Source organism: Lampetra fluviatilis, chromosome 39 (assembly GCF_964198595.1).
Source record: "Lampetra fluviatilis chromosome 39, kcLamFluv1.1, whole genome shotgun sequence".
NCBI classification, from domain to species: domain Eukaryota; kingdom Metazoa; phylum Chordata; class Hyperoartia; order Petromyzontiformes; family Petromyzontidae; genus Lampetra; species Lampetra fluviatilis.
The window spans coordinates 6915931-6940215 of NC_136313.1; the positions used below are offsets into that span (position 1 = coordinate 6915931).

The window sequence follows — 24285 nt, forward strand, 5'->3', positions numbered from 1 at the left end:
CTAGATCTACTTGGCCTCAATTGAGTACCTGGTGCGATGTGTAAAAATACATTGCCACTGGGGAGAGAAAGTTCTGGTCCATGGTTGTACCCTCCCCATTTTTGCGTACTGCTCTAGCAGCGCTTGCCCCGGCAGCGTGTAAAGCTGTACGGTGGGGGACCTTTGTGCCGGCAGGTGTGGGTGGACGAACGCCGCGGCTTAGTCTTCTTCCAGGGCACGATGGACTCTCCCCTGGAGCACCACCTGTACGTCGTGAGCTACGAGAGTGCCGGCGAGGTGGTGCGCCTCACCAAGCCCGGATACTCGCACACCTGCACGCTCAGCCAGGTGAGAGGCACCCCGGGACATGGTGACAACAACAACAACACCACGACCACGGACATTAAAGTGACAACACCAACGACAACACCACGGATATAACAACAGCAACAACATCATCACAGATACAACAACAACACCCCAGACACAACAACAACACCACAGACACAACAACACTATTGATACAACAACAGCAGCAACAACAACACCACTCCTACCACAATCACCGTAGGACACGTCTTAGAGCCTGGCTCAACGGGGGAAAAAAACGTCGGGATTTGTAACTTGAAGGTTTTACTTCACGTTCGCAAAGCTTTCAAGCTCAAGCGAGGGAGCTCAGGACACAGCCTGCGTGTGTATCTACAAGTTGGGAGCTGCTCGATAAAAATGTTGTGCCTTATTTACGGGGACAGGCTGGGTCACCTAGGCTACAAGACAGCGCTATTCAGACGTTACGTTAAGTTATGGCCGCAATATCTATGCAAGTATTATTATTTTCTTTAAAAATGGTATACAAGAGGATTTTAGAACTGTATTTTAGCACGTGCTGGCAGGTCACGTGACATCCTATGTAATAACATAACATAGGGTTTTTTTTACCCCCCCCCCCCTTCGCACGTGAAGGGCTCACAAGTGACTCCATCTATTTAAGAAACGAAATAGGAGGATTTCTCCACACATCTGGCTGTCCGCCTGATGATGCTAGTTGTAATTACTGGTGAAATGTTATCCTCGGATTGTAAATGTTGTGGATTTTCTCTCCAACACACCGGTGTGTTGTACTAGTGATGAATTGGCACGTTCTGTTTACGTGACAAACCTTACGAATTGGCTGTGTCGGGAGGTGCTGGGTTTAACGACACATATTTACACGATATAACCACATTCTTTTCATATATTATAGATAATATTGGTCGCGAAAGGCTGCGTGTTAAACGAATGACGTCACACTGCATCGTCATAACGCCTATACGTGTGACCGTCAATCTGTACCGCTCATATTTTTTCTTATCTGCGCCTCATTGCTCTTCGATCTCACGAATCTGTACCTCTTGTCTCGGGGAGTCATGTTTTTTGTGGGGGGGGCGGTGGGGGGATGGCGACGGGGTGGGTGGGGTGGTCATATTTAGCAACATGCGGCATTGTGGGGGTCCACCGGTTGACGAACCCTCGGGCACTGCAGGCACTGCATGGAACCTCTTTCCCCGAGTGTCGTCATTCACCGCCGTCTCATCGCATTGAACTGGCCGAGTGGCGCTGCAGTTGAAACTCACGGTTGGAAGGGTGCACGAGTGGTTTGGACCTGGCCCATCGTCGTTGCTCCCTTCCCAAGGCTGATTAATTGAGTACTCGAGTGGGAACTTATCGTCGGAGGCTCTTGTATATTGGGAACCTGGCCACTGTCATAGGAATGTGGAATTTCCATCGCTGGCTCCTTGCCCGTCAATGGAGTTGAGCGCCACTCGATGCTTATTCGAGCAGAGAGATGGTTAGCAATTGCCAAATGGTATGAGCAGTGATCCTGCCTTGCCTATAATGTCTACGTCGCACTTGCAGATGTGTGCGCGAATGGCTCGTCACTTGAATATAGATGAGATGCCTAACAAGGAAAGCTCGTCTATATGTCCTCTACACGTCCACTTTAGTCAATCCACTGCTGGACAAGGTCCTCCCCAATAGCAAGGTGGTTATTTGATCATAATTCACGCCGGTCAATGCGGTTTGGTGAAAGCCGGGTGCATAGATGTGTGGGATCATAGAAGTGCAGGACAACAATGGGTTTTTCTGCGCTGCCTTCTGCTGCCTGCAATTTAGCACAACCCCGCCTATAACAACCTGGCATGCATGGTGGTCACTTATCCAGGCTCAACCCTGTTTGGCATCTGAGGTCTGATGCATTGCGGGAGATTTGGTCTTCATTAACTTTTTCTTAAATTGCGGATTTTAGCACGTGTGTGTGTATGTGTTCACACATAAATTGTTGTGTTTTTGTTTGCCTTTGCTATGTGCGTGCATGTGCAGAATTTGTGTGTGTGCGTGCAAGCGGTTGTGTTTTCGTTGGTGTCATGCCTTTGTGCGTGCGTATGTGCATTCTTACACGCTCATGTGAGTTCCAGTGTTGGTGTGCCGGTGGGCGTATAAAGCGGTAGTGTAACGGCGAGCGAGCTGCGCTATGAACCCAAGTTAGATTCCCTCATATGAGTGCCTGGTGCGGTGTATAAACATCACCATTGGGGAGACAAAGGCGGCCGGGCATGGTGCTAGCCACCCCCACCCCCCTCATGTGCCGTGCCAGCCCTCATATGTGCTCGCTGACTACACTTACCCTAACAGTCTGTTAAGGCTCTACCGGGGATCTTTGTATTTGTATAGAGCAGTGTGGGGAGTGGTGGCATAGTGGTTTGTGCACTGCGCAGTGAACCCAGTTTCTTGGATTCAATTCGCAACCACAGCAAACATCGGTGGCGATTCTTTTCAACGGTCCTGGGCCCCCCTTTTGTCGACTCTGCCTTAAATGAGTAGCTCGTGGTGTGTGTCAAGTTGAGCCCTGGGGAGACAAAAGTAGCTGGTTGTGGTTCTGGCCTGACCCCACCCCCCACTTGTGCAATGCCGGCCTTAAAATGTGCTAACAGCGCTTACTCCACCAAGATGTATTCGTTTTATGGGGGATATTTGTAAGAGCAGTGGTTAGTATGCAGAGCTTCAACTTGGGCAACCCAAGATACAAGACAATCACCAGCAGCAATTGCTGTCTGACCTGGCCTTGGCCTCCCCTAAGTGAACTTGGCCCAATGCTATAGTTGCACTTGGCATGATGAGCTTCTCGGTAACATCGGTACTTTAAAATCTAAATTGAAAACTAATTTATTTTAGAACTGCTTTTTCGTGTTTCGTTTGTTGTCCTCCCCCCGCACCTCCGATTGGCATAGTTGGATACGTACGGTGCGAAAGAAAGTATCCATACATAATTGTGTAAATTAACAAGATTGAATTTCAGCTGCTTCTACTTTACGTGGTCAACGATCTAAAAGCATTGAAATGTGCAGGGTGGTCCAGATGTATTGTGACCCCATCCCCACCATTTCATTCTCTAAAACTTAATTTTTATTTTTTACAGTAATTTTTCTTTAAAATAGAAACGAATCTGCAAAGGAACACAAATGTCCGGGGGACACAAGACATCCGGACCACCATGTACAGTGCGGAGCAGGGCTTTCTGAAGGCACGCACTCGCCTGCCTGCTAAAAAAACCCACTGGCCCATCCCCCACTCCCATATCCCCATTCCTCCTTGCCCAGTCCCTCACTGCTCGCCCTCCTCCCATGGCGTTGTCCTCGTATGAACCCGTCCTGCTATAAAAGAACAAGTATATATGTGTGTGTGTACACAATTGTAGCATGGCGTCATTGGGATTGGATGGTTGTATTAAGCAGACATGGCAAACAATGGAGAGCTGTCGAGACGAAGGAGGCGTAGTGTATATTTTTGTTTCAGGCGGTTGTGTTGATTATTCTGCCAGTCTATTGTTTCTGGACCCCCATCTGTCTGTCTGTCTAGAGATCTCATCAGAGACCTGGTGTCTTTGTCCGTTGTCTCGAGACCCCCATTAACGACTGGATTGACAGGTCTATGATTGCGTAAAGAAGCCCTATCTCTCGTGAGAGTATCTTAGTTTGGTTTATAATCCCAAGAAATCCAATTAAATATAATCAATTTAAATCAAATTGCACTTCTCAAGTATAGCCAGTTTTGATGGCTTCAGCCCCGATCACCATTGACTGAAGAGGAAAATCATCATATACAGGAAATTATATTTTGAACCACTTTGAGCTTATCCTCGCGATGATAGCATTTGTACATAGTGACATACACCGAACGGCTCTGTGTGGATAGCCTTCCATTGTTGCGCGAGAGACACCCGTTGCAGTGACTGCCACGGACGTGGCTCTGTGGCATCTTCTTCTGGGACTATTCCTCCACACGGCGCTGTCGAGGCCCTGCTAACCTGTCGGGAGTTCCAGGAGGACGTTTTTTCAGCTCTTAATTACAGTTGGTGCATTTGGTGTTTGCGCTATTCATTATAGCACAGGGCTGTCACTTAGGCGTTATGTTTTGCAGACGGGTGTACTTTTCCAAGAGGAGGCGACGTTGTTTCTGATTTCATCCAATTAAGTTATTTTGGGTCATTTTCAAATTTGGTCCGTGATGCCGACACACGTGGCTTACTCTTTTTTTTCCGAACAACCTCACAGGATCCTTAACGTCCACTTGAAATAAACGGCGCGTATCTGTTTGTTAATACACCCACAGTATTAACCAGGGCGGGCACTGGGCTTGATCCTCGAATTTGCAACAATCAGAAAACACGCCTCCGCTTGGTTTATCACAAACACAATTCCAACACAAGCGTAATTGGTTTATCGTCAAAGTCAAGTCGTCTTTTTTTGTCCCTTGGTGGCACATTCCCACCGTGAAATTTCATAAACCCGTTGCTGACTGTCTTGGGCTATGGTCGTCATTGGAGAAGAGTTGCTTGGCTCAGTGGAGCCTTACCCAGCTGAAATAGTCCTCTTCTGAAGTCATTGTTCCTCTGCTTAAACAGACAATAGGGCAGGGGCGGTTTCTTCATTAGGGCGATTGGGCGACGCACCACCAATGTCATTCAACCACAGAGTCACGCTAGCCGTCACTGTGCCTCTGGATATAGTCCAATCAGCGTCATGTCACGTTCTGTGGAGTACCGCCTCTTTTTGGGCGATTTCACTCCGGCTGAGAATCGCCCCGAGTGGCCCCATAGACTTACATTCAAAGAGGTTTTTTTTCGAACGGGGGCGCTGCAATGCATTCTCTATGGCTTCCGGGAGGGCTCGCCCTAACGTGCTTACGTCATCATACGTAAGCAAGTTTCATCCAACAATATAATTTGTCGCCACCTAGTGGAATCTTTAATAAAAGAAACTTGAGTGGATTGTATATTAATAGTGAGTATAGAAACAAACAAGGAGATGTATTGTAAGAGTCACTTTATTTTTCATTAATATTAAAGAAGTGAAGTTGCCTTTACATGCTTAAGCTGTTAATGTATCCATTGCATGGGTGGACCTTATCCTTATCAATCATCCAGACATTTGCCCCCCCTGAGAGATTTTGCAGGAGCCGCCACTGCAATAGGGGCAGCACTCCTCGCCACAAAGTCGGCCCATAACCAGTGGTGGAAAGTCCTCATTCCTTACCATCGCAGGCCCGACTTTGGACTTTGCTTCAAAAGTAGTCTATACCATCATCGTCTCCTGACAGGCATTTATCTCGCAGTGTTCCCACCATGAAGCAAGCGCTCGGACCGTAGCGCCACCCATCCCGATGTAATTGACTCTGGGCCACCATAGAATACAATTTAAATCGGTGCTAATAAAAGCTAACGTAATGGATTGGCTTGTCAGTTGTCTGTAAATTGTGGCATGGGCCATGTCCATAAGGCATGCTGCAATCCATTGATTCGTAAATTAAAATTAATTCTAACACTAATGACACATGCATGTAATTGTGTATGTAACAATCAATTATTTTGGAATTGCAAATGTTTTCCCTTTAGGGCTGAGCGTTTCAATGAACTTGACGCAACAAACTAGACGGAACAAATGAGATGGTACACACTCGGACGCTACAACGGAGATGATGAAGAAATGATGATCAGTTACATTCCTTTGGCACCTCTCACTCGGAGAGGGAGGCGATAAGGTGCTGGACAGAGCCAATAACAGAAATACAATTTAAAGGTAAAAAATTAAACCCAGTAAAAGCCTAATTAAAGCAAATGGCTCGTGATAACAACACCCCACCAAATACAATAAACACCCCTGAGCTAAAAAAAAATATGGAAGGAAGCGAAAAAGCCTCTTAAGAAGGGACTTGTCTCGGCAGGATTTGATTCCGCTAAGAGACCCGGTGTGAACCGAATGATTGATGGAAGCAAAATCCACGGCCTAGAGACTGCATGGGAGAGCAGGCCCAGTCGCCCGTCAAGTGGCCGAGGTTCCACCTCGCCCACGTACTGCAGGAGGCCAGAAACGGAAGACCGGAGGACTCTAGCCGGAACCTAGCCATGGAGAAGATCACGAATACGAGGGACCGCCATCGTTTGAGGGCCTTGTAAATAAGGAGGAATGAAACTACAGCTGTTGTAGTAGTGGCCAGATCCTCCCACCAAGTCCACGGCAGCCTTCCGTTTTAAGTCTGTTTGAACACGTTTTTTTATTGTAAATTCTTTGCAAGAATGACTCGTCTCGATGCAAATACCACGCTCTGAGCACATTGATCCAGATGGGCTGCCTACCTGTGTTAAGCGACAGCCGTAATGAACTCCATCTGTTTCTGAAAGCTTGGTGCGTGCGTGTGCGTGCGAGAAGGCATTTACAAATACTGCGACGGCACATGTTTTTTTAGTCGGCATTACTTGACAATGCGTCGTGTGGTGAAAAAGTTAAAGGTGCATCCCTGCAATGTCTTGCTCGTGCTACTGCTTGCAGAAGGGCCTCCACTAAAAAGGGAGCTTCTACAGAGCCGCTCTACATAGGGGCTACATTGGCCTCTTTCATACTGACTAGACGTCTTGGAAGAGGTGGGGGAATACTCGCACTTAACCCCACCATACGTGGCCTGCTGATCGACTAACTGCAGTGTTGATGTTTATACTGCAGGGTGGACGGTGGTTAGTTGGGGTGTGGGCGGGAGGTGAGCGCGCAAATTTCGTGGTCCTGCCCAATGTTTCACCTGCCGCGCCGGGAGTTCAAACCGGTGACCTGTGTGTTTGCGAGTTCACTGTGCTGCTGCCTGTTAGACCGTGGCAGCATCACCAGCATGGTGTGGCTGTTATCTTCATACAAAGCTTAACTTTGGCTCCCCAATTTTAAATTGAGTGCCCTACCTCTCTATGCGCGGACAGGCCACTTCTGTGTCTGACGACCTGATTGTTTATATTACCGTATAGGGGACAATGCCTAAGTTGCCTTGGCCATAATTGAGTACCTGGGTGCAGTGCATAAACCTCATCACTGGAGGGACAAATATGGCTGGGCATGCATGTTACTACTCCCGCCACCCGCCCTCGTATGCTTCAGCCTTAAAAGGTACTCACCATTAACTTATACCAGACAAACACCCCTCTAGGTATTCTAAAGTAAGTCCTACGCTGTTGAAAATCAACAGTGGTTGTCCTATTGATAGATTGCCCCCTCTGTCATATAGATATGTGAAATTTCCACCACTTTCCTAACGTTGCCGGTGAAATGTAGCAGTACCCCGCACACACTCGCTTGAACGGGGAGACTTGTTTTAGTTTTTCACATCCGGCTTTCTAAATAGTCGAATAATCTTGACCAGGATTCGCGTTGCTTGGGAGCGCTGTGGTGTGCGTGTGTGGTTGTGTGTTGGTGCATGTGTGTGTTCTCTCCCACATAACATATGCTGGGTGACTCACTTATTGACTCGCTGCTTATTTAAGAGAGTCCATTAGCCAGCAGCCTTGGCTTGCAGTACAAATCACAGCTGTAACAGCAATGTAGGGGTGTGCAACCCACACAGCAAACCTTTTGTTGTCGGAGGTGCCTACCCATGTGCCTGCCCGGTGACCCATTTCTCACGGAAGCGATTCCTTTCCTATAAACATCGAGCCTTTCTCACCAACATTGGTTCAAGGAAGCACGCCCCCGACTGCCGATGAGTTGCTTCATTTTAAAACCGGTCCATAGTTTGGTTGTATGGAGCCAATGCTCCGGATAAGATTCACTCCCAGAAGGCCGTACGGCTGATAGTGCATTGTGTAAAAAAAAAAAACTTTTTTTTTTTTACATGTGAAGACGTTATTTTATCAACGTTTTGCACAACGCCACTGAATTTTACTTTTTTCTGTTACGTGCCTGGGGATGTCCAACACGAATTTTAAGGTGTGTGATTGGGGAAAAAACAACTAGATGGGTTAGTGGTGCAGTGATTAGCGTGCTGTGCTATCTGAACCTCATGACCCTGCTTTCAGTGCCTGGCCACGGCCTAACATCTGAGTGATATTAGCAGCAGTGCAGTCCTCCGTACCCTCCACCGCACCGCACAACACAGACCAGCATTGTAAAGTCCAGGATGGTCAAAAAACATCCGTGACTGATATGGGCATTGGGAGGCAGGCCTTCATCAATTGGTGGATTGAGAGTTAACAGAATGTTTATTTCATTTTAATGTAAAAAAGAACAAGAACCAGAAGTGTCCACCCATTCTTTTTGGCGCATTCCTAAAACAACATTGCAGAAGCAGAATTGCTGCACATTTTTATCAACCTCGGAAGGAGTATGGGTTTGAGCCATCGCCTTGCCACAACCGGGATTTGAACTTGCACACGATCATAAGCCGAGCTCACTGGCCTCAGCACCTCCCACCCAGATGATGATGAAGATGGTAACGATGTTTTTTGCTGGCCCGCGGTAGTTTTTCCATATGATGGCCGAGTCATTGAGTGACCCATGACGCAATGCGCCTTACTTCCTATATAGAAGGCAAGCAGAAGGCTCGTGCCAGCCACAAAGCTGCTCTTTGTTTGCAGCGCAATTGCCTTGACTGCCTCTGTGGGTGAAACCACCCTGGGATTACGCAGGGGGGTGGGTGGAAGGAAAATAAAGGGGCCTCTCAATTGAACCATTTATTGCATTCGCTGTTGCGGCCATCACCCCCCTACTATCCTGCCATGGTGTGGTGCCTTACAAAGCCAGAAGAGCGCGAGTTCAAATCCGGGTCGAGGTTGTTGCGAGGCTGGACTTGGCTCTCATCATTGTTCAGCTCGTCTGATCTTACATGGTCAATAAAAAAATGGGTACCGTGTGGTGGGAAGTCACCCGTGTGTGAGCACGTTGGAATGTGGCATTTCCACCCCTGGCTGGTAGCTGACCAATGGTGATGATGAGTGTCACCAGGGAGAAGATTGTGTTGTCTAAGCTTTGATTGAATCCCTGCAAACATGCTGGAGAATTACACTGGAGAATGAAACCACCATTGTTTCGCAAGACCCATGACTGGATTGTTTTGCATTCAACATAATTAACATTCCATTCAGCACTCTGCTGTTAATGTGATTTTAATTATTTTGAATTTAATGTCGGTGACCGCCTTTATTATTGAAATCCTGATTTATATCCCAGTTGTGCTGTTAACGTATCATCATGGGATGAACAACTTCCCATTGCAAGTGCCTTTGCAGTGAGCACAAAGAAAAGTCAAACGGGACTGGGCCATTAGGTCCAGACTAAAAACGGAGTGGCGGCCAAATGAGAGAACGCCAACCTCAGGGACGGAGCGAATGAAATTGGCTTGTGTGCAGGTATTCGATGGATCGTTGTACATAAGTACGTTGAACTTATTTTGCACCGTACGTATCCAACCTTGCTAATCGCGGAGGTCCAGCACAGTGAGCGAGAGCTGGTGGATGAGCATGTAGAGGCTTTCATTCAGCAGTGGATTGACCCTGGCTTTTGGTAATGGTAATAAGCAACCTGGCTGTCTCATTTGTTAGTAATTTACGAACAATGCCCTTTACCAACATTGGCCATCCCTCACTGCCTCCGTCTCCTTCCCATCGTCTCCCTCCCATCGTCTCTTCCCCCCCCCACACCAAACCATCACCAGTTACTAACCAGCTCCTCACCTCCCCACTGCCACCCACCCATTCCCATGTGAGAACCGCCCCTGCTATGATTGGACCGAGAGGATGTTTGTGACCCCCCCCCCATACCATCACCCACCCTCCCCACTGAGAGCATCTGCAGAGCGCATAGCAACTAGCAGAGCCCGTACAGTGCGGCACGGCACAGATTGAAATTCCTACGGAGGGCGCCCGTGATCAGACACCCACCCCGTGGCCGATGTGGGGCATCGGTGGTTCTGACACGAGAGCTGCTTTCCGTGTATTGCGATGGGCGTGCGTGTGTGGTGTTGTGTTATGGGCACTGGGTGATTGTTGTCAAATGTGTATATATTTATGTATGGATGCGCGCGTTTGCGCTGTGCATGCATTTTCGTACATTGTGTTTAATTTTCTTCCTGGTAATGCATTTGTGTGTGCACGTGTGTTTGTGTGTGTTCCGTGTTAATGGGGTGCGATGGCGCGGTGGTTAGCACACTGCGCTACGAACCCAGCGACTCGAGTTTGATTCCCGCTCACGGCCACCACCTACCAATGACAATTATCTAAACCGGTCCTGGGCCTCCCCTAGGCCAACTCGGCCTCGAATCATTACCAGGTGCGATGTGTAACATTGCCACTAGGGAGACAAAGGCGGCCGGGCACGTTGCTGACCACCCACCACCTCGTCTGCCGGCCTTCATTGATGACCACTAACAGCAGTTGCCACAATAGTCTGTTAAGGCTATAAGGGGGATCTTTGTCTTTCGTGTGGTCTGTGTGTGCGGTGTGGGTCGCGGTTACGAAGCTCGCCACTGCCCCTGCCACTGCGCTCCTAACCCTGTGATCCACATTTGGTCCTTGGCTAAGCAGAACGCCACTGGTGTCTCTGTGGGCATCTGCAGGCATCTGTACGCACGCGCAGCAGTGTCAGTGTGTTTCACGCATTGCGTGCTAAGAACCCGGAGGAGACCTTCGTTCCAATCTCAGACGTGCACAAATGCAAAGTGCCAAGTGTTATCCCAACCGGTCCTCAGCTCCACCGATGTCATTTCATCCTTCATCGAGTACCTGGTGTCGTGTGTAAACATCCGTACTGTCTAGAGGCAGTCGGGCATTGTGCCGGCCATACCTCCCCACTTGTGTGCCCTCTGCCAGCCTTAATAGCTGCTAGCTAACAGCACTTGCCCCATCTATTGCTGTGTATTTTTGTGTGTGTTTTTATTGAGTATTTTCTGCGTGTGTGTGTCCTATAAGTTGCATTCCATGAATGCTTATTTGTTTTGTCACGTAAATATTCATGCATTTTTGTGTTAACATTTTCTGTTCGCGTTTTTCCTAAGCAGAGCAATTCTATTGAAATAATTTTGCGCCTATAAATTTCCGCATGATAAGCCACTTCGTTGAGCTATCATTTGTGGCCAGATCGCTTCTGAAAAAGAAGGTAACAGCTCTAAGTGGGCTTTACCTGGTATGATAAAAAAAAAATATTTGTGTATTTTTGTAAGTGATTCGTTTACCTTTCCTAGACCTTGCAGTCGTGTCGTGTTTTTGTATTGTTTGTTGTAATTTTCTGACTTGCCTCTACTGGACATCTGTAAAAAGAGCTTCATAGCTCATTGGATTCCTGTAGTATAAATATTATGATTCTGAATCCAAACAGTGCCCCATATTGACAGCAGGGCCACTTTGGTCAATAACATGACCCAGGAATGATATCGCAAGCAAGCCTCTTTACAAGGATGACCTTCCGAAATCTGATCTCGAGTCAATTAAATGTAAATGTTTACATTTTGTTGTTGAGGTGGCCTATGGGTTGGCTCAGCAACTCTTAGCCGCCTGTGATTAAATCTTGCTCTCTAGTGGAGTGAGTTCATGGTCTCAGCCCGGTTACCATTGACTGCACAAGAAATAATATAAATTTTTGTTCTGCAATTAATTTGGCTAATGTCCAGCTCTTGGTAAAATATATGATCGGTTTTGCAGTGATGCGATGGGTGGAAATGTGCTGCACCCTGCTTTGTAGAATATACGTCGATTTGAAGGGATCTCCATGGTAGCTCAATGGTATCCCGCTTCTGCGGGCCATTCCATAACCCGAAGGGGTTGCACTGCTTTGTGAGCGAGATCCTAATGGATACTCGTAACCTGACAGTGAGCACAATCGGGGTACAATTAGAGAGAAAATACAAAAGAGCATGGTAGTTGAGTTATCGGCGACCGAGCTTAGTCCATTAAAGCGGATCGCTACACTTGAGAATACGCTTTTATTGGAAGCAAGCCTTGGATTTGAATGTGCTTCTCAATGATTATGGCTGAAAGATTTTTGCACGAGGCATGCAAAGAGCTGCCTCAACCAAATTGCCCTATTTACACTTGCAGCTGTTATTTAGGCCAAGGGATATGCATCGCGTAAAAAAAAAGCCAGCATGCATCCTCTGCTCCAGTTAACGTGGTTGGGTAGGTGCCCTTCTCCATCGGCAGCCCGGAGCCCGTGAAGGAAATTCTCCAGTCACATGGTGGATGGCCAGTACCTTCATTGTTGACTTCCCCTCACGGGGATATCATATTATTGACCTAGAGGGTTTGATGGGCTTTGCAAATTACTCTGAACTACAGTGACATTTTTGGTAACAAAAATCCTATTCTCAGTTTGATGCTGGGTGAAGGCTTCCCCATTTTGCTGTTGGTCATGAGAACTGTTTTACCATACTTCACCCATGCTGGTTAAAGCGGGTTTGTGATCGGGAATGCCCAGGAACGGTTCCGATATTGCTCGCCACAGATGTTAGCCGTTGTCGGGAATCTAACTTGCTTCATTTGATGCATAGCGCAGTGCGCTACCCACTTCACCACCGCTCAACCCCCAGTTGTGTTATTGCTGTTCCTAAGGTCTTGACTGCATTTAATGAAATTAAACCTGATGTACTCGGACATCGCATTCAACAAAGCAAATATTAAACACGGTTGGTATTAAACATTACTATGTAAAGTGACATTGAATGAACGTATATGCGGTATCTGTGTAGTGTTGCACATCTGCTGCGTTGCCTGCTTATATTTGTAAGATAGCATTTCCAATTTATTTCTTTTGTGCCTGTGTCCCGTCTGCCCTTGAATACCCCTACCTCTCCCCGTGTCTCTATCTCCCCCCCACCCCACCCAACCACCTCCCCTCTCTTCAACCATCTCCTCCCATTACTCTACCTCCCTCACTGTACCTCCCCTCCCATCATTCTGCCTCCTTGCCTTCATCTCTCTCCCTCCCTGTCCTCCCCTCCTTTCACCCCCTCCCTTCTCCCTCCCTTCTCCCATCGTCGTTGCCGTGGCGACAGAACTTCGACATGTTCGTGACCCAGTTCAGCAACGTGGAGAACCCGCCGTGCGTGCATCTCTTCCGCCTGTCGTCGCCCGATGACGACCCGCTGCATCAGCGTGCCAAATTCTGGTCCAGCCTCATGGAGTCGCCAGGTGTGGCGATGGATTGAGGCTCGCACGCACACACGCACTCGACAAGCTGCCTGAGGTGTGGCAAGCCGGCACGCCAGAGCCATTTAAAGGAGCCTCCTAATTTTTGTTTTATTCGATCAACAATAAACACACAGAAGGGGAAAGGGGTAGGGACTTGGGGACAAAGTGACATGCGATGGGAGAAAACAGCAACAAAAATAACAACCAAATATGCGGTGCACAGCAATGTCAGATGTGGCACAGCTGGATTTAACAGGCATCAATTGAGCGCAATTCAATGATGGCTGTAGGGAAGGCCCCCCCCCCTATAGGGAGCCTCCATTTTAAAATGTGACAAGCTGGCAAGCCAGTCCTTGAAGGGAGCAGCAGCCCATGTCTCGTCCGAGAGTTTGACTGCACAAAGCAACGTGTGCAGGGAAATGCATGCGAGTGCACTCGTAACCCGGCGTGCCCCCCCCTCCCCACCAAGTCGTTTGGCCACTTCGTGGAATATCAACCCTAGGATACAGCCCTTCGTACTCTCCACTCTTCCAGTGGTCTTTATCTGGGAGACGCATACAGACAATCGTGTGTTTATGCTCACAAAAGATGGATTATTGATACTTTTATGTAATAAGCTTTTAAGGGTCTTTTGTATAAGGTCATGCAAAGCCTGTAACGTGTATAACCAAATATTTCATCATGCCATGTCTCTTGGACCCAGTGTTGCACCCTAATGTTAAGATAACACATTAAGTCCTTACTTTCTCGATAAAAAAAAAACCTTAGAGTCAATGTTTGTTTCGGGTGAATCTTAACAATTGGGAGGTTTGACCATTTCCCATGGACTGCGCCATGTGAAGCATTCTACGCTGTCAAAATGATATTAATGATAATTACAAGCTGACGAACCAGTCTATTAAGGGAGCATCTGTTCTCTAAGGAGATTTGATTGCGTAAGGAAATGTGCACATGGAAGCGATAATACGCAGACGGGTTCGGTGCACGCATGCCTGCACGCACCCATTCGCATTCGATCGCACTCAACACAACTTTCTCTTTCAGGACGAAATGTTTGTTTTTAAGTATTATATTGTTGAGGTGACCGGCTGGTTCAGAGGTCAGAGCGCCGAGTTGACACGACTGAGAATGCTGGGTTCAAATCCAGGCGGCTGCCCGAGTACACTAGGCCCTTTCTGATGTAGTGAGTTTGATCGTCTCTGCCTGTGGTCATCAATGACGGCGCATAATTTAGAAAAATTCCAGTTCTCAGAATTATAAATATCAGTTTGGCTTGTCACGTCATGAACATTACTCCCATTGGCAGAATGGATGTGAAAGTGCTGCTCCCAACTGCGTGGACCAGGGGGTCAATTAAAGTGATAATCGGAAGTAGATTTCGATTTACAGCTTTCGTGATTGCAGGGATTCATCTTCTTGGTTCTTTCGGTAAAGTCACGTAGAAGGGAAATAATAAAATAAAAAATTTATAAAACATAATAAACTTCCAATTCATTGGAGCACTGTCTTTCTGACAGCTCTGTTTCTTCACCTGAGGACGGCTGCTTGTGTTGTGGCCGAAACGTCGTGAGAATTGTATTATGTTTTATTTTTATTATTTGTTTTATTTCCCTTCTACGTGACTTTACCAGAAGTAGATTGGTGATATCCGCTTCCTTGGGGTTGTTCTTTAACACGAAGAGCTGTCCTGCTCTACGAGATATGGGAATCAATTCTTCGTCTCGTAACGCGATGCAGGATAGCGCAGGATAACATTTGGGTTAAAGACTTTTTTTTTAAAACCCATTCACAAAAAGTTGCACATTAGTCCAGCGTGCAAAACGCTGCTGTGCTTTGGGAAATTTCCTGAAGAAATGAAAGTGCGTCCTTAGAGAGAATCGCACAGACAAGTTTAGAAATGGTTGAAATATATGGCAAACAGGATAGTAAATCTCAGTGGGCTTTCTCAAGTTCTTAAATATACATAGTAATGCAGTAGTGGTGTTGTGCTACTCATAATTTAAAGGTCTCATGTTCATTTTCTGATCAGGGAATCAATTTAGTCCAACATCTTTTACCATCCCAGCAACAGAGATTTGAGCTCCACCATCCAAAGCTGATTAAAGGAGGGAAACCCCTCGAAGTTGACGTGAGTAGAACCGACAGTCTCCAATATCTTCTTGGTTCTTTTGGTAAAGTCACGTAGAAGGGAAATAATAAAATAATAAAAATAAAACATAATAAAATAATTCTCACGACGTTTCGGCCACAACACAAGCAGCTGTCCTCAGGTGAAAACCAGGTCTATCGAGGCGACAGCGTCTGATACCAATACTCCAACTAAAAACTAAACAATGTTTTATTTTACCATGTAAATGCCCACTGAGTTATATGGCTCTTTTTTATCTTCAGCAGTGACTTGGCCACAAAAGATGGCTCAACGAAGTGGTTTATCATGTAGAAATTTATAGCGGCCAAATAACTCTTTAAGTACACTTCGATTCGAAACGTGGAAGGAAAAACCGGAGGACCCGGAGAAAAATCCACGTGACCACGGGGAGATAGAACTTGCAAACTCCAACTATACAGGCGTCAGTCGGGGTCGAACCCACGACCTCCTGCATACCAGGCAAGGGAGTGAATGTCTCGCCACCTTGGCGCCCCCTACGTTTTAAGGTTGCGTCGCGTGTTGCTCTGCACAATGTCCGACATTTCGAGAACTTTTGAAGAAGCTCTCCAGGACTTGCAGTGAAACGGCAAACAATGCGCAGTGCAGCGCTATCTATCCAGCACAACCGCAATCGCCTACGTCGCAGTCATTAGGTTTGGTGAGCGACCACTGTTCTGTGTAATTGTTCCTTCTGTGATGAGTGTGGGGGGGTGGGCGGGATATGAATGTGGCTGAAGCAGGTGCTAATGAGCACGCTAAATTCTGTCGCCGCCTCCGTGGAAGGGCTGTGAATGTTAAAATGCCATTGAAACGCCCTTCGTTATTTTCACGGTTGCTGACTGCCACGGGATTTTCAGAGTGCGGCTTCGATGCATCATTGCCCCCGAGTCTACGTCTACCTTGTTACGCACTGCGTGTGCGCAGACAGTAAAACAAAATCGTCACCACTGTCGCTGGCACGCTGCCATTTGAAGAAACAGTTTTCAGTGGAAGAGATTGTCCGTGGTCAGTTTAAGAGCCCTCGACTCACAATCAAGTTCTGAAGTGGTAGTAATTGTCTATGCATACATTAAACTTCTTTCGCACCGTACGTAGCCTACCGTGCTCCTCGGAGGTGCGGGGGAAGGACAACAAACTTGACACACAAAAAGCAGTTCTTAAAGAAATGGGTTGGCGTGGTCTGAATGGTGGCCCCCATAGCGTTGATATGGAGTGTCCTTGCCGAAAACATCAGTGAATCTGGCAGTTTGACAGGCCAGGCGCTCATTTGATGCGAGGGCTGAGACAGGTCCAGAGGGTTTGCTTGCTTGATAATTTTGGTTTGGAAGGCTGATGGACTGAAAACACAATTCATATCAATGCCTTGTCTGATGCTTATTATTCAGGCATATCCAGTGATCATTTTCCATCTGGAATCATTGGGGAAAAAATACTTGACTTCTTTCCTTGTTGCTTAGTTTAAAGTAAGCTCTATAAACTGTGCAATAAAAGACTGCTGCCTGACACCCATCTCTTGGCACTAAAACAGACCTCTCGACTCTTTCAAAGTGGATTTTTGTCGCCCCATCAAAAAATCATCCGTGACCAAAATTCGACACTCACGGCTGCCCGAATTCCTCATGCTTATGTCGGCTGACCCAAGCATCCTGGCGCGGCAAATTCCCCCGCCTGCCCGTTCACCCAGAAGTATCAATGGGCACACCACAGTCTGTCGGCAGGTCGCCCGCATTGGGGGTAAAGGGTGGGTACTACTACCACCTCTTCCGACACGTCTAGCCAATGTGGAGAAGAGGCCAAATCCTATTGAGGGGCTCTCCAGAGCTCCCTTTTAGTGGAGGAGAGGCCCTTCCACCAACAGTGGCGTGAGCACGATGTTGCTGGGCTGCACCTTTACTATTCATTTTTTATTCATGTTGAAGCTCATGGTCCACCCTAAACTGCATCCACCGCAAAAACCATGGCAGATGCGGATACATGATGCACAAATGGAAAATGTAAAACTCTCCACTAACGTGCGACTGTGGTCATCAAGAACAGACCATACAGCATATAACGACGCAATGCCCGATCCACAAATACAAAGGAGACATCCCAGCGATGTTTCACTCCGCTACTACTGACGCGGTTGTCTGGCTTGACCACCTGAATATCAAATTGTAGTTAGTGCTCTGCATCTTGCATCAGCCATACCACAAGAAGAAGATTCATTTTTCGATTTAAAGCTTTCGTGACTGCAGGGATTCATCTTCCCGGTTCTTTCGGTAAAGTCACGTAGAAGGGAAGTAATAAAATAATAAAAATTAAACATAATAAAACAATTCTCACGACGTTTCGGCTACAACGCAAGCAGCCGTCTTCAAGCAGCCGTCTTCTGAAGACTTGTTTTATTATGTTTTATTTTTATTATTTTATTACTTCCCTTCTACGTGACTTTACCGAAAGAACCGGGAAGAAAAAGATTCATGTTGACGTAATAACTCTGTTGCTCTCTGCCTCTCTCCCCGCGTTGTCCTCTGGGCAGGCTGCCCCCCGGAGTACAGAGCACCCGAGATATTCAGCTTCCAGGGCCGCTCTGGACATGACCTCTACGGCATGTTGTACAAGCCGCACAACCTGCAGCCTGGACACCGGCACCCCACCGTGCTTTTCGTTTACGGGGGGCCACAGGTAACTTCTGAACGAGTGTAAACGAATCGCCGCTTTGTGCCCGGGTGTCGCGGTCGGAACAATTGAATCGGAATCTTTACTTGTCCTGGAGAAATCCGATGAGCTGTGAAGCTCTTTCACAAATGTTCAGTCGAGGGCGGGTCAAAGTTCCAACAACAAACAATAAAAAAACGATAGTGCAAAGTATAGGAAAGTTGAGCAAATCGCTAAAAATATATACTTAAAGTAGATAAAGTTACACAAGTGTTTCGACATCGTAAAACGTAAGTTCAGGTTAAACACCTCATTCAGGACCCAAATGTCACACTTCCTGGCTTTTAACATTCCTCAAAGACACTGGTGGAACCATCAGAACATTGACAAGGCCGATGGTTACATCTCCTTCATTAATGTGCGACTGTGGCCATGCAACACAAACTGTTGGCCACCCACCCCCTCGTGTGCTCTGTCAGCCTTCATAGGTGCTACTCTCTAACAGCACTTGTCCCAACAGTCTGTTAAGGCTAGACGGAGGGGATCTTTGTTTTTCTGCGAGTGGCACTTTTGGCATCGCACCCCGCTTGACTCGCTGTCGTCTGTGAATCGCCGTCCCTCTTGCAGGTGCAGCTGGTGAGCAACGCGTTCAAGGGCACCAAGTTCATGCGGCTGAACACGCTGGCGTCACTGGGCTATGCCGTGGTCGTCATTGACAACCGCGGCTCGTGCCACCGCGGCCTCAGCTTTGAGGGGGCGCTGAAACACCGCATGGTGGGTGGTGGAGGCGTGTGCGGTATTTCGATGCGATACAAATATATGTATACATTTAAATTATTTTTTTTATTGCCAATGTTCATTTAATTTATCTATCAATTTAAGGGATTGTATCGCGACCTTAGAATTCCCTAATTCTGCTTGTGATGCCGAGCAGCTGTACACCCAGGTTGCGCGTCCGAGGATGTCTAGAACAAGTTTAAAATGGTGGTAGTAATAATAATAATTGTCCCTTTCTATTCCAGTTCGTATGACTTTGTAAACATTATTTGCCTGAGCCAACTTTCGTTGCGGAAACCTCATTATTTTAAATATTTTGTGTACTGTTTTTGATTTCTTCCGGAACTCGGGTTTTTGTTTTGCTCTGATTTCTATTCGCTCCATTTTTGTCCCTTTGCTTTTATCGTTTTGCTTTTTGTAATTTTGGCAACCCAAGACACTCTTGAAAAGGACTCATTCTGGTCTCTTAATGAGTTTGCAGTATCATGCCTTAAATTATTTTCATTAATTTGCTGCTATGATAAGCCACTCGTTGAGCTGTCATTTGTGGCCAGGTCGCTTCTGAAAAAAAATCTAACAGCTCTGGGCTTTACCCGGTAAAATAAACAAATAATTATATATATATTTTTTTTTACTGATTTTCTGACCTTTCCTATACTGTGCACCCCTATTGTATTTTTGTATTGTTGTAACTTTCTGACCGGATTGCTCCGGTATAAATACATATTCTGATTTTGAAGTGAAATCTCAACCTGAGACCCGTGGTGTGGCTCCATGCGGCTGTGTCTGCCCGTTGCGTGCGCAGGGCGAGGTGGAGATCGCTGACCAGGTGGAGGGCCTCCTCTACCTGGCCGAGCGGCACTCCTTCGTGGACCTCGGTCGCGTCGCCATCCACGGCTGGTCGTACGGCGGGTACCTCTCCCTCATGGCGCTCGCCCTCCGCCCCGACATCTTCAAGGCAAGCGTAGTGGCTGGTGGCGCGAACGGTGACGACGACGATGATAACGATAATACTTGTGATGAGTTTAATATGTTGTATGTTGAACTTGTTTCGCACCGTACGTAGCCAACCGTGCTAATCGTAGGTGCTATCATGATGTCTGAAGTTTTGCTTCATGTGCTGGGAGCGGTACAACCTGAAAACACATCGCAGAGAGCTATACGGCACAGCTGCGATATCTGTACAGTAGGCCACGAGTGAACCAGTTTGAGGAGCGCAGGGGGTGTCGATGGCTTTGCTTTGACGCCGCCGGTCGCCGCTTTTGGGCAGTGACATGGCCCAGCGGTGGTGCGTTCCCCGCTTGTGTTCTACATGTTCATGGTTTTAACCCGGTCGGCTGTCCTGGCTATTACTGTGGTTGCCCATTAACCATAAACTACTGACAGTCTACTACACTGTGGCCATTATACATCTCCCCCCGATGTCGTTCTAGACTAGAGTAGGCCTTTGCGTGCCAGAATCACAGTCCAAATTTGGCAAGTTTGAAAATTTCTGTTACATTACTCTATCAGGATTACGCGTAGCAATCATCGCCCCCTGCTGGTAGATAATAACCCTGTTTCTGGGCAGGCAACTAAATCACCTTGTTTGTGCATCGGGACAGCCGCCCCTCTGGAGGCACCCCGGCATAACGGAGTGCGGCTCTGCGATAAACCAAATCGTCGGTGTCGTTCTGCCCCACGATGTAGGTGGCGATCGCGGGCGCGCCCGTCACCGTGTGGATGGCCTACGACACGGGCTACACCGAGCGCTACCTGGGCACCCCGGAGGAGAATGCGTCGGGCTATGAAACCAGTTCCATCGTGTGGCACGTCGACAAGCTCCCCAAGGAGTGAGTGACGCCCTTGGGGCCGGGCACGAGCCACGGTGGCGGTCGCTTGGTTTTAAACCTCGTCGTCATTGTCGATTATTATTTTATATACCGCACCTGCCATGCACGACATCTTGCACCAGAATTATTGTGTATTCGAGATGGTTACTCGGTAAGGAAGTGATTGCGGGCCATATATAGTGTGCAGAAATGTGTAAGAGTAGTGTGGATTGTATAGTGTAGTATATCGCGGATAGCATGTCGCATAATGTGCAGTATATATAGTGCTTACTTTGGTGTTTAGTATATAGTGTGTATAGTTTAGTGTATAGCATGTGTGTGTCTTGGTGTGTAGCATAGTGTATTTAGTAGTGTGTGTAGCATAGTGTGTGTATTTTAGTATGTATGCTATCATGATAATAAAAATCATGGAGTATTTATCGTACTTCTCCACCATGCATTACATCTCGAGGCACTAGGACAATGGGGCTTTGGAGATAATAGCTCACGAAGGGACTGACAGCAGACCAAATCAATTGCGGGGGAAAAAAATGGTGTAGACAATACACACGACATTTGAGAATAAATTAAATAGATTTAAACTGTGCTTGGAAATACTCTATTATATCCACTTAATTTGAGTGATACGGTATCGGAAGGTAACGTCCCGCGTGCCACTTATCACAGGTGTCGTTAGGATGGGATAATTTTGTAGGTGCTAAAGGACTGCATGTAATGCAGTTGGCATGTTGATTCGTGAAAAGCAATTAATCAAATTTTCAAGGGCGGCTATTGAAGATGTATTGCAAGTACATACAAGTGATATGTTGACGTTACATGTTAACCAACGGAGTGGATGGACATGTACAAGCAACAACCCTAATGGGGGCCTCTGGGTTGTAGTGAAAACGCGTGTGCGTGTGTGTCCCCTGCAATAGGCCCAATCGTCTGCTGATCCTGCACGGCTTTCTCGACGAGAATGTCCACTTCTTCCACACCAACATGCTGGTGTCTCAGCTCGTGCGAGTGGGCAAGCCTTACCAGCTGCAGGTACACTCGCCCACAACAACAAAGATGATCTCAACTGGTCCTGGGCCTCCCCTAGGTCGACTCGGCCTCAAATGTGTACTTGGTGCCTCAACAGTGTGTTAAGACTATATGGGGGAGGGTCTTTCTATTTGTGGGGAGTGGTGGCGCAGTGAGGAGCACGATTTTTCTAAATCCAGGTTACAATGGGTTAATTTCCCAGCTTAGACAACAAGGTAGCTAGTGGTGTCCGAACCTGTCCTGGACTTCCACTAGGTCAACTTAGCCTTTAATCGAGTACCTGCTGAAGCGTACAAACATCAACACTGGGGAGACGAAGGCGGCCGTGCGTGGTGCCGGTCCACACGGTTCTTAGCAGCTCCTCGCTAATATTTTGCCGACAGTCCGCCATGAAGCTAAATGGGGGGTGGGGGGGGGTATTCGTTTTTCTTTGTCTCGAAGACTTGCGCCTTCACGCTGACGCCCGCTCGCGTGCACGCCATGAGCTGAATACAAATTTGTTTAGCAAAACGGGAATTGGGGAGGGGGGGGCGGGGTGGGCAGCTTCGGTATATAAAAAAAAACCTTGCATAACATAATTGACCTGTTGGTGAGGTGTAGCAAGAGTCGCAGCGGAGCGTCTGATGGGCCCCCGAATGTAATTTGAGTTAGCGGGGAAATGAGTTGTCATTGATTGACCTGGTTGGAGAACGTTCCAAGTGCGCGAGTGTGCGGCTGCACTGCATTATAATTTGTTCCGGGGCTTTCGGCCCTCCTGTGGACACAGTGGCACTGTCACAGCTGTGAATGCTGGGCAGGCACTGCCGTCTTGAGAGCTAAAGGCAGAACTGCAGTGGCTCACTCATTGCTCTTGTAGCCCATGAGCCACCTGGCGTGGCACAAATTTAACCAGCATCTGCTCATTGTGTTTTGTATAATTTGTATTTAGTATATTCTGTTAATTCTTGACCTAAAGCTTTCGTGGCTGCAGGAAGTTATCTTCTTTGGGTCTTTCGGTAAAGCCACGTTTGTAGAAAAAATAATAAAATCAAAATCACGACGTTTCGATTGAAACATTGTGATTTTGATTTGAAACGTCGTGATTTAGATTTTCGATCGAAACGTCATGATTTTTATTTCATTATTTTTTCTATCTACGTGGCTTTACCGAAGACACAAAGAAGATATTCTGTTAATGTTTCATATTCTCTAGATGATGTTTCCTGTAGATCAAATTTTTTTTTGCTAATGGCGATTTTCTCCCATCAAAAGTATAGTGTATGGCAATACCCTTCTTTAACAGCCTTTTTCTTATGATAAAAAAAAATCTAACACGTGCGACCTTTATCATACGTTTTTGTTGTCTCGAGAAAATGTTTGAAAACAATTGTTCGTTTTTGCCACCCTGGGTTCTACCGGTCGGCCATTTTGGGCCGATGGCTCAAACCCTGCCTATGAGGCAAACAGAAGTACATTAATCAGCGAATTGCAAAGCCAAGTCCAGTCCACGTGTCTCCATACTCAATATGAAAGTGATTCTCTCTTGCAAACTCGGAGCCAGTGGTGGAGCTTCCACATTCCTCCGGTGGGAACAAGCCTCACCACAGTAATCTTTGGTCAACTCCATCAAGGTGTTGTTAATTTTATTGACCAAAGGGGAATGATTATTACTTGAGCCAATCCTTGGTCTGAATTTGAAAATGCAGTCATTATTATGAGCAATTTCCCCAAAAGTAATGCCATTTGTTTTTTTATTTTGCTTGTCAACCTTTCATAAATTCTTCGTTGCGAGATGAAAGATGCCCTCCTCCAGCATGACAATGTCAGAACATGCCCAAGACCATCAGATGCAATTGCAGTTTGGGTTTACTATGTTGCTGCATCTGCTATGCAGCCCAGATGGCGAGATGTTAACTCCCTCTCCCGGTATACAGGAGGTTGTGGTTTCGATCCGGACCCTGATGCCTGTATATTTAGATCTTTCTCCATGTCCTCCGGTTTTTCCCTCCATGTTTAGAAACATGCGCTTAGAACATTTAGCTGCTAGAAATGTGCACATGATAAACCACTTCGTTGAGCTATCATTTGTGGCCAGGTCGCTCAGTGGGCCTTGCCTGGTAAATAAATGATAGTTTTTTCGATCTGGCACCGTTACCTTTTCATCTACTCAGCCCTTTGAGGGATGTGGCCTTATGCGGGCAGCATTTTGGATAATTACCATTGTACAAGATCATTTTCATAAGTGGTTACATGAAACTGATGATTGCATGAATCCTTTTACTGTGATGGATTGCTGGCGCTGGTTCAGCGTGAGCGCAAGAGCCTTGAAAAGGATGGAGATAATGTTGAAAAAGAACCCAATGTTCATGACATTTCCATGAATTACTTTCAAAAATGTTGCATCAGCTCAATGCTGAGGAAAGGAGGCATTT

The 24285-nt window shown here is 46.9% G+C and overlaps 1 protein-coding gene across 6 annotated transcripts in view; it reads left to right on the top strand.

Annotated features, from left to right (window-relative positions):
• DPP9 (dipeptidyl peptidase 9) overlaps positions 1-24285 on the top strand; it is a 43863-nt gene that overhangs the window by 17793 nt on the left and 1785 nt on the right. For all 6 annotated transcript variants that reach the window (XM_078874569.1, XM_078874570.1, XM_078874573.1 and 3 more), the window contains 7 exons: positions 175-327; positions 13315-13450; positions 18121-18266; positions 18867-19013; positions 19822-19974; positions 20706-20848; positions 21766-21877. In XM_078874569.1, coding sequence (XP_078730695.1) covers positions 175-327; positions 13315-13450; positions 18121-18266; positions 18867-19013; positions 19822-19974; positions 20706-20848; positions 21766-21877 — 990 coding nt within the window. The remainder of the gene's footprint in view (positions 1-174; positions 328-13314; positions 13451-18120; positions 18267-18866; positions 19014-19821; positions 19975-20705; positions 20849-21765; positions 21878-24285) is intronic.